The following is a 19,046-nucleotide window of genomic DNA, read 5'->3' on the forward strand; positions in this document are numbered from 1 at the left end:
GCTGTGCGTTTTCTGGTGGTTGCCGTGTGCGCTGTGCGTTTTCTAGCGGCTGTTTGGTGTACGCTGTACGCTTTGTAACTGGAAGGCGTTCGGGCCCGTGCCGCTCACTGCCAGTTCGCTGCCCCCGAGGACCGCAGGCCTGACCAGTCGGCTCGGGGGTGGCTGATCGACCCTCCCCATCTGCGCCCGCCTCTCAGTGAGGACGGCGCCTCAAAGACAATCCGTGCTTTCTACTGGATCATCAACAGCGAAATATATTTTTAACGTGTTTTACACCGTCTGTATCATTCAGTAGTGTGGGAAATGATGGCAGATTAGCCAGCCGATGCGATACTTGCTTTCTGGCCCATACGCTATGGCGCAGTGCCGCCAGTTAGCCCGTTTTTATACAATTCAGTTTCCTTTTTTAGCAGGTGACAGTGGCAGTGTGCTGCAAGTGTGATTTCGAAGGAGCATGTCTCTTAATTTAAGCAGTTGCTGGGACATAATTTATTCAACAATCTGATGCACATTTGCACAGCCTTTGCCCTGCACCTTGTGTATGCATTGGAGCAGTGGGGTGCCGTGCACGCTCGCCCACAGAGCTGCCTCGCTCGCGCGCTGGTTTCTTAAATAGAGCTCCTACCTCAGTGACCAGCAACAAATGAACGCATACCAAAGCAAGACTAAAACGCGAAGCGGAAGGACAATCCTGCCATTGGCCTCTGGCACAGACGTTCCCTGTCACAGCCGGTGCCCACCAGCCGTCCACAAGGCTGATGACCTGTGCCTTCCCCCTTCTGTGGCCCCGTGTGACTCGTCCCGTGCTCCACGGGCGCTGGCCCGGGCCCTGGCCATCCTACCCGCCTGCTTGATGCTCGTCCAGCCGCCGTCGCTGCCGCGGGCCGCGCGAGTCAGCGTGGTCAGCGCCTCTGGCGACGGGGAGCCGCGTCTCGAGTTGTCCTGGCGGCCGCTGGGCGGCGCTCTGCGGTCGGTGACGCGGATGGTCTGGCTGCAGAGCCAGGCTGGGCCGGTACCGGGGGCGCAGCCGGCGCCGAGGGTCGCTGCTGTGGTCTCCGCGGCCGGTGTCGGCGGGGCTGCACAGTTACAGTAGGTGCAGCGCCAGTCGCGGAGGGCGAACCGGCAGCCGGCGGGACAGTCGGCGGACCAGCGGCCGCACAGCCTGGTGTCACCCCAGTCTGCCGGAGGGGGAGAGGGGTCAGACTAGTATGGAGAAGGGGTCAGACAGTGAGGGACCAGCGGCCGCACAGTCTCGTGTCACCCCAGTCTGCCGGGGAGGGGAGGGGTCAGACTAGTCTGGAGAAGGGGTGGAACAGTCGAACCAGCGACCCGCAGCGCCATTTGTCGCCTCAGTCTGCCGGGGGAAGGGGGTCACTCAGTGGTGCCATTGTGGTCACGAACGGACAGCCTGATGTCGCCCCTGTCTACCGCGAAGGTCAGACACACGGTTTGTCATTTTTCACCGGCCCGCTCTTGGAAGTGGGAATAGATACCCCCGGGCCCCGCTGTTGTCACGGCCTTCAACATGGCTAAATGTGGTCAGCAGCGCTCGCTACCCTGGGCAATATGTCCCAAACTGGAGCCGTCCCTCAGTTCGGACCATGGGCTCGGAGCTCACCCAGTGCGGGGTCCTCCTGGCAGTCGGTGTCCTGGCAGACCGCCTCTGACGGCCCGGAACTCTGGGAGGGGCACGAGCAGGTGGCACAGCGCTCCCTCCAGCTGGTGCCCGGAACACATCCTGAAACACAGCGGAACAATCGGGAACGCACACTGTAACACAGCGGGACAAACAGGAGCACACACTGTAACACAGTGGAGTAATGGGGAACAACGCCCTGTAACACAGCAGAGCAATGGGGAACACACCCTGTAACACAACGGAACAGCCAGGCATGCACCCTGTAACACAGCGGACCAACGGGAAACACATCCTGTAATACAACGGGGCAATGGGGAACACAGGGAACACACCATATAGGTACAAAATATAACTGCGATTTTCATTAACACTCTAAAACGTTGTTTTACAGCTGAGCTTAATACCGAATACTAAATCGGAAAATTGCACCCATGACCTCACCCAGGCCCTGAGGTCATCTTAAGAAATAAAAGGTAACCATCAGTTTTTTTAAATACCCTTTGTTATACATTATAAGTGATTAACCCTCGCCCCGCTGGGGGGGGGGGGGCAATTTGCCCCCCCCCCTGTGGTTTTTCCTAAATAGCAAGAAATTGGCGGCGCGCAACGCCTCCAAATTTTCAGTACCTTTCCGGGCATCAATTTGACACCTTCACACCAAATTTCAAGTCTTAGGTCACCTTAGGTCAGGAGTTATTGAGGTCAAACTGAGGTCATGTTCGAGCAAAAATGAGCAAAAAACATGAAATCGTGAAACGCTCTTAAAAGCTACAGTTACCAAGCAATTTCAAAGCTCTTTATATGGTCATGTAGACAAAAAATAGCACTACAAAACTGCTATCTCGGATTTTCAATTTTTTTTTATTTTAACCCCCAAAAAATCAAAAAATTGATTTTTTTTACCAAAACTAAAAAAATCCAAACAATTTTTCGAATTTCGAAAAAAATGGATATGTGTGTTAGTCCCTGCGCTCTTCTATATACATACCAAATTTTAGATCGATACCTCCTTTTTTGGCCAAGTTATAGCGAAAAAACTGTTCAAAATTGATGACGTCATATTTTTAAACTCAATTTTTAGCAATTCTAGACCACGTAGCGCAAAAAAAAAACACCATTGAACTCCCCGTGACGAGGAGCTGCATCGAACCGATACCCGTTTTGTGCAAAAATATCAACTTTGAGAGTTGACCTAATTTGACCTGACCTTGGCCTGACCTTGACCTGACCTTCACCGAAACATAATCGTAAGTCGTAACTGACTAGAGTTGCAAAGTTTCCCTACCGCACTACCGGCATGCCGGTAAATTTTCACTACCGCAGGTTTTTTCGTGGTATCTGGCATGTCTTGCCGGTAGCATGCCGGTATTTTTGATTTTGCACAAAAATAGAAAATATCAGCATATGGTTTAAACTTTGGGCACTAAGAGGCTATCAAATTATAATTACACCAATATTAGCCACTGCAAAATACATTTTGTGGTAGAAGTTACATTGCTAAGGGTAGGGATAACACATGGACCTCAGCGATTCACAGGTTTCGTTATAATAAGGATTGTCAAGAATCTACTGTGGTCAATAAATGGAAGAATATTTATTCATGCTGCAAAAGCTCGATCAATCAGTAAGTCTAAGGGTATGTAATAGGTAAAATACAACAAAATAAATAAATGTTCATGACAACGTTCCCTAGAGGAAAAGGCAGAATCAAAACACCACAAAACACATTGTTGGAAACTGGCCTTGAGTCCTGAGATGTGGTCTGAGATACTCTACAAAGTATTTGACACTGAAAATCCAGCTGAAAAGGCAGGTATTAGGCAGCCCTGAGCCTGACTTTGGTCCCAAAAATGAAATGAAAATCAAATAAACTGGCATTTTGTCTCATCTTTACAAGAAAACACAATATGCATACAAAATAAACAAAGTGGCGCAGAATAACAGGGGAACCAACTCCAAGGATCGACTTTTAAGATCCTCTCTCCCCTGATGGAAGGATGTAAGATGATGACGTAATATTTATTCGTATGTCTTTTTGGTTTAATTCCTGAAAGGGAATGCATTTTCTTGTAGTGAACTAAACTCACAATGTTGATTACATCAGAATTCAATATCGTTTTGGATCATTTACATCAACAAATCATTTATGAGGCAGTCTGCTACAGTTCAGAAACTTTTTTTTGCAGCAATTTAATCAGTTGGTTAAAAGTCTCTGTTATTATGGCGCATCTGTTTCGAAATCTTTGATAGTTGATAACCTTGTGTTTGGAAAGGAAGATGCTTCGAGAAAGCGGGTAATATATCGTTTTTATGCATATTATTTGGTGACCGTTCTCAGGACAAGTGAGTTTTTCACATTTTTCAAATGATTCGTATCTTATTCATGAGCCAGCAAGCCATGGCGAAAAGGAAAAAAGGTGTTGATCTCGCTTCCTCAGGCACATGGCCGAATCTGTAGGTACTTTTTATGTTGTGGCCATCTAGATTTCAAAATTTGATTTTGGTTGGTAGGTTCCTGCAACATTTTAGGAGAATGTGGAATAGTAGAACACCTCTGAAATGTTAATGTGATTACTGCTAACTTGAACTGTCCAGTCTTCAGAAACAATTCAGTAATTTAAGTTCTTTTTGTCATTGCTTTTTTGATGCTTTTTTCTTACTGCTTTTTGTAGGCAATACCTCTTTGAGTACACGTGATATTTTAACAGTTATAGACTGGAACTGAGTTTCAAAATTGTGGGTATTTGTGGGGCCAACTGAGCCAAAATCATCCTGTTCGTAGTTAGGTTGGACATTGGGTGGCTGCTGGGTGAGAACTGGGATAGGTACTAAAATTGCCAAAGTGTGGCATCTCTTGTAGGGGTAAGCTAGAATCAACATTGCAGGTTTTTTTTAGTATGCCGGTAATTTGGTGGTGTTTTTGCTTGGGTCGTGGTAGCATGCCGGTATCCCAGAAAATTTTTGTGGGGCGGGGCGGTGCCGGTAGCAGCCTTTGGGGGAAATTTTGCAACTCTATAACTGACCCTAAAGACTGCCTGACCCACACAATCGTATTTGGCATATAAAATGGACCATAAAACATGCATCACATGATATTTTCATAATGTGACCCTCAGTGACCTGACCTCTGTGACCTGACCTAGTATCAGTGACCTCAAATAGCAAAATATGTGTTTGACGAACATTTCCCCATCGATGATTTTCAATGAAATGCATTTTACTCGATTTGACAACGCATTTCTTGAAATGCCTGTAAACGGTGAAAATTCGACATTTGACCTGACCTGTGACGTCATCGGTTTGACCTAGGTCAACGAAATTGGGTCACAAGGTAGTTCCCTGATGGGGCTATCCAACACCGCTTACCGCTTGTCGCTATGTTGCGTGGTTCTCGCAGTGGCGTCACCACGGTTTCAGAACTTCTAGGGACACTTTTCCAGAGCGTCGCCACAAACCTTTGCTTGAGTCTGGTCGCCAATACCAACCTACCCCCAAATCTGCATTCCCCGTTGGATTTCGGCCACTCTAATTTTAAAACGAGGGAGAATAATTAATTAATTAATAATTAATTATTAATTAATAGAATAATTAATATTTAGTTGGAAAAAAACGAAGAAGTTACGCGGTAGTAGGCATTATCTTCGATCATGAAACGCGTGCCCACATCCTTCTGCCTATGCATGCAGGGACGATCGCAGACTTGGCGTTTGGGGGGGGGGGCAACTTGGCAAAGAGGCCCTGTCGACCCTCGGGAGGCCCAGTGCTAGCTTGCAGGGGTCCCATTATTACCATACCGGCCTCAAAGGCCGCTATGGGGCCCCAGAGGCCGGTGTGGGCCCTCAGAGGCCAGTACATGACGCTCAAAGGCAAGTCTTGGGCCCCCAGAGAACAAAATAGGGCCATCAGTGGCCGGTTTAGTGACCGAGAGGCCAATGCAGGCCATAAAAGGGCCGGTATCGGATCTTCCAAATCCAGTGCGGGACCCTGAGAGGCTAATATTGGCCCTTACAGGCCAGCATGGGGCCTCAGAGGTCAGTGTAGGGCCCTAAAAGACCGGCATGGGCCAGCGTTGGACCCCAGAGACCAGCAGAGTGCCCTCAAAAGCCAAGATTGGCCCTCAGAGGTTGATGCGGGCCTTTAGAGGCCGTCATCGGGTCTTCAGAATCCAGTGCGGGGCCCTCAGAGGCTAATATGGGCCTTACAGGCCAGCATTGGGGCATCTGGGGTCAGTGTTGGGTCCTAAAAGACCGGTATGAGCCAGCGTTAGATCCCACAGACCAGCAGAGGGCCCCAAAGGCCAAAATAGGCCCCCAGAGGCCGATGCAGGCCCTTAGAGGCCGGCATCGAGTCTTCAAAATCCATTACAGGGCCCTCAGGAGTCAGGGACACGTAAGGTTAGTCTTGGTACCCCAGAGACAGAAATGCCACTAAAGGCCGATGTGAGGCCCTCACGACGCCGGATGGGCCCCTGAGGCCGGCTTAGGGGCTCTTAAAGGCCAGCGGGGGGCCCTCAGAGGTCAATGCGTGTCCTCCACGGTCAATGTGGGCGCTTGACCACCACGGAAGGGCCCTCAGAGGTCAGTGTAGGACCCTCGAAGACCGGTATGGAGCTGTTAATAGCTGGCGTGGGTTTCTTTGGCCTCGTGACAATCGAATAAGGGCCGGGGCCCCATCGCTTGTTTTTTTTTGGGTGGGGGGGGGGGGCAAATTATATGATGACCCCTGATTTTCCCTTGGGGGGGGGGCATGGCCCTGATGCCTCCCCCCTCTACCCGCCGTCTCCGATCCCCATTCCGATGTTCCAGAGGGAATTGATTTAGGAAATGTTGGCTTGACCAGCGGCCGGCCCAGAGCGGCGGCCCAGTACTGCCCTGATCCTGACCTCCCGCCGGGTCCACGCAGACTGTGGCGACCAGCCCCTCATACAGCTGAGTCTGCCCCAGCTCGAAACCAGCGGGCAGCTGCATATCGTCATCGGTCGGGTTTATAAGCTGGACCTGTATGTAACCAGCCGAGTTCGTTTCAGCAATCATGCTGGGCACCTCCAGAATCGGCTTGGGTGTCTCCTCGGGTGACTGGGAAACAAACTCGACCAATTTCTCGGTCGAGTGCCGGCCTGCCGTATCCAGCTTTACGGCGACCACACGGACGTGCCTGGAGGCCGGAGGGCACCGTCACATCTGTGGGTAGGCACACCGCTCGCGGGCCTTTTTATTTACCGTGGCGATGTTGACGCGACCGTTCACAACATGTGTTCGGAGAGCTCAGCAAGTTGCGCCATTATCGTGTCCCGGGTTCTTTGCGTGTCCCCAGTAGAGGGAACTCCAAAAACTTCTAGGGACAATCCCTAGTAGTTTTCGATGATTTCAAAACTTCTAGGGACAATGTCTGTGGTATCGCGAATTGTCCCCCTCCGCCCGGAGCTGGCGACGCCACTGGCGGCGCCGGCACGCAGACGCGGCGGCTCGAGAGAGTCGGTCTGGCGCGCGTGTCGGGTGCGGTCATGCGCCGTGTGTGCCGTGTGGGGTGGTCGTCGCGTCGCGGTCAGCACAGACTAGTGTTCGTGTATGAGCCCAGATTGCCTCAGCAATAAACTTGTCTCCACGAGCCAGCCTGTGTGAGGCAGTGCGGAGTGGAGACGTAATACCTGGCGACAAGGAATTCGAACTCGTTGCGGAGGCCGTGGTTGGGCCGTGGGCGACTCCGAACGCTGTGCTGTGCAGTTGTGGACCGCGTGTAGACTGCGACGGAGCCGCGGAGACTGGTAAGTGGCAGTAAACTGCGTGTCCTGCGACTGACGGGGGCGTGGGCTTGTGTTGAGTCCCCCCTGTGTTCAGCGCTGTCCGAGTTTTTGGGCCTCGGCGGCCATTTTCGGACGGGTGCGCTGGTCGAGTGCGCAGGCGCGTGGTCACGTGTCTCGGTGACGTCGCGGTCACGTGACTCCCCCGGAGTGGAAAGCGCGGGAAACGCAGCGGCGGTGCCAGGGACGGGCGGCAGGGAGCCCGAGTCAGCTGTGTGCTGACTGCTGAGTGACCTTGGCCGGCGCCAGCTGACGGTTCAGTCGCGCGGCGGCGGCCGCGGCGTGAGAAGACCGGAGGGCTGTTCACGGGCCCTGTGTGCGGTCGGACCGCACACAGCCTCCAAGCTCCGCCCACTGCGTCCCTACGTCAGCCTTCCGTCACCGCACACAGCGATCGCTGTGGCCGGTCGGGACTGGCCACAGCGGACCGTCCACCGCACGCAGCCGTGACGTCAGAGCCGCCTACCCATCCCCTACCCCCACGCCTGCTGGACGCACCGCACACACCGCACGCAGCAGTGTGCGGTGCCCGTGAACACCCCTCGGAGCGGGCGGGGAGTGGAGCCGGACCTCGGACGAAATGGCGGCGGCTGGCTTGAGTCTGCCGGCGGTGGCGCCGTACCAGCCGGGGACGGATTTTCCTCGATGGCTCAACAGCGTGGATCTGTACATGGCGGCCCTGGACGTCACTGGGGACGAGAGGAAGACGGCGATCCTGTTGCACCTGCTCGGACCCGAGGTGCAGGAGGTGTACGGCACGCTCCCGGAGCCGACAACTGGAGTGACCGGCTGCTATGCGACGTGTGTAGCTAAACTCCGAAGCTACCTGGCGCCGCAGCGCAACGTCATCGCTGATCGACTCGCGTTTCAGCGGTTGCGCATGGTGGAAGGCGAGCTGTTTGACGCGTTCCTGTCCCGTCTGCGCCTCGCGGCAGCTCGGTGCCAGTTCCCGCCCGAGCAGGCCAGCGCGGCCCTGCGGGACCAGGCCATCGCGGGCTGCACGCCTCGCCTGCAAGAGCGAGTGCTGCAGCGGGCCGTGGAGGCGCAGGAGCCGCTCAGCCTCCAAGACGTCGTCAACATAGTCCACAATGTGGAGCGGACCGACCGCCTGCTCCGTGAGGTGCGGCAGGACGGCCAGCTGGCCGTACCTCAGGAGGAGCAGCAGGTGCAGGCGCTCGGACAACCCAGCCGAGGGGAGCAGCGCTGTTTCCAGTGTGGCGAGCTGGGCCACTGGAGGGACCACTGTCCCAGCGCGCAGTCGCAGCAGGCCGGCGCGCGGCCCCGGCAGGCCGGTGCGCGGCCCCGGCAGGCTGGTGCGCGGCCACGGTGGGCCGGCGCGCCGCGCTGCTACCGGTGTGGAGAGCGCGGACACCTGCAACGGGACTGCAGCAAACGACGGGCTGTCAAGTTGATCCAGGACAGCGACCAGGCCGACTGGCAGGTCTGCGCCGTGCATCTGGCGGCAGGAGCGGCGCAGAAGAGCGGATTCTTCCGACAGCCCGGCTCAGCAAACGGCGGTCGGCGGGACAGCCGACGCGGCGGACCGCGCCGGAGGGGCGGAACGCGCCGGTGCTTCAGGTGCGGCGACTCAGGGCACTTGAAGCGTGACTGCCCCGGATGCGGTCAGGTGACGTCTGTGGACGCCGTGACGTCCGTGGCGCAGCGGAGGACACAGCGTCAGGACCGGCTGCCACTGGTCACGGTGACAGTCAACGGCCGGCCAACAGAGATGATGGCAGACACCGGGTCGCCAGTCTCGATCGTGGCGGACGGCAGCATCCCGGGGCTGAAGCTGCGACCATCAACGGTGCAGCTGCGCTCGTTTACGGGCCAGACGGTGCCGGTCCGCGGCGAGGCGACCGTAGAGGCGGAGTTCGGCGGCCAGCGGAGGCGGCTGAATGTCGTAGTCAGCGACCGACTCGGACACCAACCGCTGATAGGACGGGACTGGTTGCGCCACATGCGCCTCGACTGGCGGTCGCTGCTTCAGGGCAGCGAGGACCGTGGAGTGAGAGACGCCGACAGAGTCAGAGGGCGCCGTGACACTAAAGGAGCCGGTGGGCGCCGGGATGCCGATGCTGCAGGAGCCGGCGGGCGCCAGGACGCCGATGGAGCCGGCGGACGCCGGGACGCCGATGGAGCCGGCGGGCGCCGGGGCGCCGATGGAGCCGGCGGGCGCCGGGGCGCCGGCGGAGGGAGCGGACACCGGTACGCCGGCGGGAGCAGCGGGCGCCGGGACGTCGGCGGAGGCGGCGGTGCCGGGCGGCGCGTCGGAGACGCTCGTGCCAGAAGCTTCGGTGGCGGAGACGGGATCGGCAGTGTCAGAGCGGCGACCGTCGGCGACGTCCGACGAGCAGGGTTCAGCGACGGGTACACCGGCGGCGGCGTCAAACGGCCCGTCGGCGATGATCGCGCCGATGGCCGCGGTGACGGCGGCCGCGCCGGCAGTGCCAGCGACCTCATCGGAGGGTGTATCAGTGGCGTTGACCTCAGTGGAGGTCGTGTCGGTGCCGGTGACAGCGGAGGTGACCTCAGTGGTGCACTCGGTGACGGCGGCAACGGCGGCGTCAGCCACGCCGATAACCTCGGCGACGGTCGTGCCGGTTACCCCAGCGGAGGCGACGGTCAGGTGGGTGACCTCAGTGATGCCGTGGGTGACCGCGGTGGCGGCGGCGCTAGCGACGCCGGTGACCCCGGCGGCGGCGGCGGCGGCTGCGCCGGTGAGGTCAGTGTGGTCAGTGTGGTGGGACCTCTTGAGCGTGAGCGCGGCGCGCACACTGAGGGCGACCCGCAGTGCCGTTCCGCCCGGCGTCGGAGGCGCCCGGGGCGGCTTATCGGCGTCTGATCGCCGATATTTGAAATGTTATTGGATCTGTGATTGTGATTGTGATTGTGATTGAAAGGTGATTGTTTCACGTAAAGGGGTGAGGTAACCCTGAAGGCGCGCGCCTAAACAAATGATGCTTTGTGCTCATGCCATTGTTTCGTGCGCCTGGGAATATGTTCGTTTAAAGGGCGGCAGGGTGTGGTATCGCGAATTGTCCCCCTCCGCCCGGAGCTGGCGACGCCACTGGCGGCGCCGGCACGCAGACGCGGCGGCTCGAGAGAGTCGGTCTGGCGCGCGTGTCGGGTGCGGTCATGCGCCGTGTGTGCCGTGTGGGGTGGTCGTCGCGTCGCGGTCAGCACAGACTAGTGTTCGTGTATGAGCCCAGATTGCCTCAGCAATAAACTTGTCTCCACGAGCCAGCCTGTGTGAGGCAGTGCGGAGTGGAGACGTAATAATGTCCCTAGTGTCCCTAGTGGTGGTGACGCCCATGGGTTCTCGAGATCTTAGGGGGGGCCAAATTGCCCTCCCCCCCCCAGCAGGGCGCGTTGGTCGGCAGACCCCAGCGGGGCGCGGGTTAAAACACCGTGGATGGGTACACCTTTACAATATGGAACAATTGGTATACCTTCCTACGACAAAGCCTTTCGCGGTCAGGTCATGACCTTGACTATACATTGTATTTCCGTACACAGTTATTATTTTTTTAAAGGTCAGTTTGTTCTCCATTCGACGCGTCTCTTCGAGAAAAACACGATTCGATAAGACAAACTTTACACACTACACCGCTTACAATGGCTTATGTGACTAAAGTTACGTTAGAAAGCATTTTCAGCAAAAGCATCAATTACAAAATTGTGTGAAGGCCAACCCTTGAACTAACATCAAATCGGATAATATTTCCAGAATGAACAATTAGGAGAGCTATCCATTGCGTTTTTCCGCGATGCCCTAGCTTTAGGTATTGGTTCCTGACACTGGCGGTCGCAGCCGCTAGCAAAAGGGGGGGCCAAAGTCACACTCGCGGGACATAACATTTATCCGTCACCGGGGGGGGGGGGGTGATTTTTGATGTGATGTGATTTTTGGTGATCGGCTAATTTTTTACGTCCACGAGATGCCGCGCAGTTGGCATTACTTATGCTTCATCCATCTGATTCTTGCGTGAAATATTTAAGCTCAATTTAAGGCAAAATCACCAGTTCCATTTCCCGTCCCACGGTGCTTCCACCGGTCGGCCCACTGCACCATGACGACGGATCGGTGTAGCATAGGTATACTGGAAGGTCAGGCACGCGGATTCATGACCTTACCACTATAAAACAATTCGGAAAAGTACAGATACCTCTTGCTTTGAACAAGCATGTGAAACCCAGAGAGCATTTTCAGACTATGACATTTACCTACCCATATAGGTAACATACCTAGTTGTGTGGCGGCGGGAGAGAGGAGTAGGTAAACCGACCTCTGGAGACCCCCCACAGGTTCCGAGCTTTCAAAATTGGCATCTGAGGGCCGCGCGCGACTCCTGCGGGGCTTCGCAACGGCTCTATTGGGGCTCACTCAACCTGCCTAGTCTTATCTTACTGCTAAAAAGACTGGCCCTGAGCCCTAAGGACTTCATCAGTCTCTGCCAGCCCCAGGACCCACACCGGCTCATGGGGTCCCGACGTCGGAATATGAGGGAACCTGCGCGGGACCATCAGGACGTAAAGTAATTTCGATCAGGACCAACGTAAGGCTGTGCCGGAGACTGCGTGAGCCGTGAGCCCTCTGATCTTCAGAAGCCCACCCATGTATCTTTTCACGTAGAGGCCAGTTTAGGGCCCTCAGAGACCAGTACAGAGCCTGCAAACTACAAAGGCCAGTAGTTTGAGACAATCAGTGACCGAGTTGGGCTCTCAGAGGCTAATGTGGGTCATTACAGGCCAACATGGGCCCTCAGAGGTCAGCGTGGGGCCCTAAAAGACCGGCATGAGCCGTCGTTGGACCCCAGAGGCCAGCAGAGGGCCCTCAAAGGCCAAGATGGGCCGGGGGGCCCTCCTCAGAGGCCAATGCAGGCCCTTAGAGGCCGGCGTCGGGTCTTCAGCAGCCAGTGCGGGGCCCTCATTGGCACCTAAAGGTTCGTCTTGGGACACCACAGACAGAAATAAGGCCACCAGAGACCGGTGTGAGACCCTCAGACGCCGGTTGGGACCCCTGAGGCCGGTCAGGGGCCCTCATAGGCCAGATGTGGGGTCTCAGAGGTTGATGTAGGCTCTTAGCGGCCAACGTGGGCGCTTGACCACCACTGAAGTTCCCTCAGAGGTCAGTGTAGGACGCTCAAAGACCGGTGTGGGAGCTATATTAATAGCTGGGCGTGGGTTTTTTTTTAGCCTCGTGACGATCGAATAATTGCCAGGGCCCCATACACCTATATGGGGGCCCATTGGTTGTTTGAGGGGGGGGGGGGCAAATGATATGATGGCCCCCTTTATTGACCTTTGGGGGGCATGGCCCTGATGCCCCCCCCCCCGCGACCGCCACTGTGTACACATTACACACATATGCCTCTGAGATAACATACTAGCTCATGCAAACTCTATGCAGGCCCCGGAGTTCCCACGCTAATCCTTAAGAAACCAAGCCGGCATACGGCGTCACCACCGGGCTTCTGAGGTACACAGCACCAACCCATGAGGTCTTACTTTAGTGTCGTAGAGCTAATCTCCTTTAGCAGGGCCCACCCACCACTGCCGAAGAGGGTCTCATGCCAGCCATTGCTGGGCCTACGAGAGCCTCAAGTAAACCCACGCTGATATTCCATATAAGATCCGGCCATACTCGTGAACCGGTGCCAGCGACGCTGACCGCCAAATTGACAGAATGCGAAACTGAGCCCACTCATGGGTGAAATTTACGTCCTTTGATGGCGCAAGAAAGAAAATGAAACATACGAAAAGCTTTTCTAGGACTTTTGTTCGATCTGAAAGGTGGGGCCAAAAGATAGTATGGCCCCACCTTTCAGCACCAAAGGGGGGGGCATGGCCCCCGTGGCCCCCCCCCCCCCCCTGGGACCGCCAGTGGTTCCTGAATTATGAGCCGATTTGTCGTAAAGTGTCGAAATAGGCCACATGGGACTGCGACCTTTGATGACCTCTGGTAACCTGACCTTTGACCGTTGACCTGATGAGCAATGAACTGACGGGGGATAAAAATACTTTGTTGTTTGTTCACTTATCACGAAAATGAAATATATACGTAGATAGAAGATATTTCCAACAGCCGTATGCCTCTTTGAGCTCTTGCGAGGTGGCGTTGACCTTTCCTGTCATGAGAGAAACCAAGGTCGCCATCAGTAAGGTATTTCTCTATCACCGAGACACTCGATCAAATGTCATTGGACGGCCGGGACCCAGATGTGCCAGCTCTCGCATCAGACGGCATCTCTGGGGCAGTGTGGCCAGGTAAACAGCAATTAGGAGCGGCACTGGCCGGGAGCGGCGGCCCGGCGACCTTCGGTGGCTCATGGCCCAGCGGAGATGAGCGGGCAGGGGCGGGGGCGGGGGCGGGGCGGCGGGGCACTCACCTCGCCGGCGCGTCGGCACGCACAGGTGTGTGACCTTGAGCTGCGGCGTGTCGGGGTCCGAGTACATCGCCGAGGGGCACTGAACCTGTGCTGGCAGCTGCACCTCTCCCCGGCCCACTGCAGGCACAGACGGCGTGTCAGAGGCAGGCACCATGAGCATTGACATGAATTCAGAGCTGTGAGGCTCCGGTACAAACTTCACCTGGTCGAAATACGGGCGTTTCGCCTCAGTTGAAGCGGTAATTACGGAGCGAGCGAAGCGAGCGGAGTCTTTCCTTAGATTAACGGAAATTTCTGAGTATGAGCGGCCGGCCGTGCGGACGCTTTTGCGAGGCTTATATCCCAGCAACCACTTGACCGATTTACGTGCGGTAATTTTTGTAAGGTAGCTTCATTCCTTCTACCAAGTATTGGACTATTCCCGATGCATGTGGGTGACCCCTTATGCACGTGCCACGTGCAAAACGAAGAGGTGTCAGTTTTGTAATTGTTGCAATATCTCGGTAACTACTTGGCCGATTGCGCTGAAAGTTGGCATGTAGGTAGGCACCCACTAGGCACTGCATAGGGGAAGGAGGGTGAATTGCGCCACCTTAAGGAAAAACGCTAATTGTAAGAAAACCGCTGGAGATATAAGCATGCAGTGGTAACCATTTCAAAGAGGAGCTCATTGGCTACGATTTAAAGGGACCCTCCCACCTTCGAAAAAGTTTATGAATTGGCATGAAAGTGATGTCGCTCGGTTCAGAAAGAGCGAAAACGAATATCTACCAAATTTCACCGAAAAACATTCACCGGTTTTCAAGATATTAGACTTTTACTTTTGTTTACTTTTTTGGGATCTCCGCTGTTTCTAGCGACTTTATTTTAAAAGTGCGGCGTTTGCGGCAGATGTTGCGCGCAAATAGCATATACCACCGCGTGCTACAAAACGTTTTAGTCAAACATTTAAAAATCGTTAGATATTTGCGCTGACGTCACACATTCAGAGGGGTATTCCTAAGCATTAGCCCCTCTGAATCAAAATGCTGCAATTTTGAAATTCAATATTTCCGATTTAAGGCATTTCTCGATGTTGTGAGTGCCGAAACCGGTAATTGTGAGCCAGGGACCCCATTTTGGCTATCTCACCTCAAATCTAATGTTAAGGTGGGATGGTCCCTTTAAGAGCCTATTGATCAATTAAGAATGTTTTGTTTGCTTCTGACAGCTGCTTTTTCAGAAACATGCAAAAGGGCGCAATTGCCAACAACTGCTGTAAATTGCGCCAGGGGGATGGCGCAATTAGAACCCAAATGTGCCCTATACTTTAACATGGCTAAGTGAATGAGACGGAATACATACACCCCGGCAGTCTAATGTCATTGCGGCTTACTTAAACATTTATAATGTTATTCAGGCTGGATAAATAATAAAGGTAGATATAAATCGCGATGTTTTTTGCCCAGGTAGATAACTTCACCTGTGTCCGTACGCTTGTAAAAGTGCAACAAAAACGTTTACTGTAACAGACTAAATATATGTAAACGTATGCGCCTATACAGTTAAATTTTCAATCGTTTCTCTCAAAATTAAGAATTTTTATCGTTTTGACAACTTAATGACATCAGTTTTTACTTTTTATCATAGCTGTCACTTCTCACGCCTGAGTCCATGTTGAAAATGTCGTATTTTGTCAATTACACCACAAGTCGTAGCCTAAATGGCAGCTGCATTATAAGTTTGACGATAGAAATAATTTGCGGACTGACGACGGCGGGCTGCTCCCTTGCCTGACATTAAACTCCTTCTTTATTGCAATCAGTTAATGATGCATTCATACTGTAGTGATACAATGGCTACACCATTATCCTATTTGCGCCCCCCTGGCGCAATTGCCATGGGCGCAATTAAAATTGAGGTACTTTTTAATAAAAGCATAGAAGTTATCATAAAGATTTTGCAGAAAGTTTACGGTTTCAGTGAAGTTCAATGAAAAAAGGGGTTTTCTTTCTAAATATCACTCTGAAAATCACACAAATATCGCAAATTTTTATAGCCAACAGTTCAAAATACTGCAAAAAAGTTAAGAAAACGCCATAACATCTTTGATGGCGTAATGAGCCTTGCTGATTGGCTTCATCGGAGTGTTTGGGCCATAAAATGATCAATGCAGTGGTGAAAATCATGTTTTCGAACACAAAATTCTAAACATGCCATTGAATCCGTGGGAATGTTGGTGGGCGCAATTGGTTAGGAGGGCGCAATACACCCACTTTCCCCTATCCATGTGCCAGAGTTGGGGTGCTGCTGCACGTGCGCACGTGCAGGGGTCGATTCCAGATCTCGAGAACGGCTGGACCGATTGCGCTAAAATTTGGTACGCGGTTAGGGACCGGTTAGTAGGGTGCCGTGCAAAAGTCAGTTGGGACCCATGTTGCACGTGCGCACGTGCAGGGTGCCGCTTCCAGATCTCGAGAACGGCTGGGCCGATTGTGTCCAAATTTGGCACATCGCTAGAGACCGGTTAGTAGGGTGCAGTGCACAAGTCAGTTGGAGGTACCCCCTCGAAATTTCGCACGTGCAAGGCCCACCCTCTCGCTCGCTCCGTTAGTCGCCCCAAAAGGCGTTATACTGGTTTTATTCATTTTAGGTTTCATTTCACTAATGGCATAATCTTACTAACCAAAAAGGTTTGCAACAATGACATGAAACCAGAGACGGTTGGAAGATGCGAGGCACGTTTCGTGCGGGGTACCGTTAACACAGAACCATAATCAAAACACAAATTAGCTCGAAGTCGGCTGCTGTTGAACTTTACTCATACAGTATCTGTTTGTAAATGGAGTGAAGTAAGAATAAGCAATCACTCGAAGATTAATTCATAACATTATTTACATTCGTACATGGAAGGACAGAATATGGGACACAAATGATATTAGAATTACTGAACGAGTGATTTCAATTTGTTCCGGTTGCATATAGCCTGTTGCCGTGCTTTCGAAGCAGGTTCCAGGTTGTGCGGCGCCGGGCTCCCTGTCTTACCGAAGGCGGCGCAGGGAGGCGGTAGCAACATCGTCACCGTCACTGCGCAGAGCGCGCCTGCTGCTGCCGCTGACACCATGGCGCTGACCTGACTGAGCCGCCGCGGCCACCCCGGGCAGTCGACCGACAAATGACCCCACCCCCCCCCCCCCCGCCGGCAGTGACGGGCCCCGTCACCCGAGTACACACGGGACAGGGAGGGGCGGGGCTCAGGGCGGGACCGGCGCTCCCGAGTACACACGGGACAGGCAGGGGCGTGGGACAGGGCGGGACCGGCGCTCGTTAGTCGGGGTCGCTGGAGGGTGATTTATCTGAATCAGGACACGGCCTGCCGGTCCAGCCCCGCCCGTCCGCACACACCACTGCACCCCTGGGGTGGGTCGGTGGGGTCGGTGGGGGCACGGCAGATGACAGCCACCGGACCATAACGGAGTCATGACCCGCCCGCCGGGTCACTGTCCCCTGCAGGGGACACACAGGAGCGGAACAAATGGTCATAAACACGATACGGCATTTCTGCGCTTTTAACCCTCGCCCGCACATGGGTGGTGGTGGTTGCCACCCCCCCCCCCCCCCCCCCAGGTAGTCTTTCTTCTCTGCACTCAACATTTTTAAAGCTAGAAGGCTGATTTTTCGTATAGCTGCTCGTCTATCCTTTCTTGATGTTCACTGAAAATTTCAAGTTTCTGTGATTTTTGGTTTCGGAGATATGACCTTGTTTTTCAGGTCATGTCATGACCCAAATGGCCAATTCTCAACATCTTGCGTTTGCCATGGGCCTTGTGAGTTTTTGACACCCTGATTTCGGCCTTTTTTGCCAGTCTTACTTCCCACCTATCATGGAACATGTTGTTCGACGATGTACAGGGGTCAAGGTCAGGGTCAAGGTCAACCTAGGTCATCTAAGATAATTGCGTTTTAGGCAAGCTGAATTTACTTTTTGTGAAGTTTTTTGACTGCATTTTTGGTAAAAGCTTCTCAGATCATGATTTCATGTAATATGGACCCAAAAACAATCGGTGCACACATCAGTATACACACAGACACACACAGACATACAAACACATATAATTGACCTTGACCTAACTTGACCTGAAATGACCTCAGCAGCACATTTCTGGTTGGGTAGTGTGACAAAGAGGTTCTAGCTGGCTTGGCACCAGAAAACAGCATAGTCATCGGTATTTGATAAGCAGCGCACTTGATATCCAACGGTGACCCAAAAACTGCAACATTTTTTAGTTTGACCTGACCTGGAAGGTCAATGACTGACCTGAGAAGGTAAAACTGGGTATCATTGGACTGGTCTCTTCCCAAAGAATCTTTTTGGTCGTTACCGCTAAGCTCTATCTCCAACAGGAACGAAATGGCGCGGGGGGTGGCAACCACCCCCCCCCCCATGTGCGTTCTAGCCCTCGCCCTGGCAGGGGGGGTCGATGCGACCCCCCCCCCCCCCTAAGGTTTTTCGAAGATAGCGTAAAAGCGCCGCCAAATTTGGCACAGCCTATGGGGCAACCTTTTTACATATGACCTGCAAATTTCAGGTCCGGGTGACCTTGGGTCAGGTCACCAGGTCAGAAAAACCGGTACAAGGTCATGGTCAAATTTCAATTTTCTTTATGCACCTGTCCAACTCACAGTTTTCGACTGATTTCCTTCAAACTTTCAGGATGTGCTAAGTTCACCGAGTTGTATAACATATAGTCCGGTTTTTTTGAGGTCACAGACCTGAGGTCAGTTAGAGGTCATTACGTCGTAATGTTAAGCCTATGGGAAAATACTAAATTCGGAAAATACTGGAGATATCCGCTTCGTTTTATCACTTTTGTGCTTTGAAACCACGGTACTTAACAGCAGGACACTTGGTGCTTCTTTGTTTGGTGTACTTATCCATGGGTCAGGTCAAATGAGGTCAACTGAGGTCAAATGACGTTTTTGCCAATAACTTGGCACATAATGACGCTAGAGCTTAAAAAATGGTATCATTGTGTTCCTGGTGATCAGCCAAATCAAATGATATGCGATATGATGCAATTTGGTTAAGTTGAACTTAATTTATTAATTTAAGTTTACTTAAAATTTTAGAAAAACTTTAAGTACACTTGAGCAAGCTAAAAAGTATATCATTTGACGCGCCTTGACGTGCTGAGTTCACTGGTGCTTTTCTTTTTGCTCTATCTTAATTAGATCA

The 19,046-nt window shown here is 53.3% G+C and overlaps 1 protein-coding gene across 1 annotated transcript; it reads right to left on the minus strand.

Moving 5' to 3' along the window:
- Positions 1-339: 339 nt before the first annotated feature.
- Positions 340-16,966, minus strand: LOC122368118. The gene is made up of 4 exons (XM_043341765.1): positions 16,856-16,966; positions 13,832-13,948; positions 1,619-1,738; positions 340-1,178 (listed from the first exon to the last, which is right to left on the minus strand). The coding sequence occupies exons 1-4, from the start codon at positions 16,932-16,934 to the stop codon at positions 724-726; spliced, it is 771 nt and encodes a 256-aa protein (XP_043197700.1). The 5' UTR covers positions 16,935-16,966; the 3' UTR covers positions 340-723.
- Positions 16,967-19,046: the final 2,080 nt, after the last annotated feature.

This window comes from Amphibalanus amphitrite, unplaced genomic scaffold (assembly GCF_019059575.1).
Source record: "Amphibalanus amphitrite isolate SeventyFive unplaced genomic scaffold, NRLGWU_Aamphi_draft 000924F_arrow, whole genome shotgun sequence".
Taxonomy (NCBI): domain Eukaryota; kingdom Metazoa; phylum Arthropoda; class Thecostraca; order Balanomorpha; family Balanidae; genus Amphibalanus; species Amphibalanus amphitrite.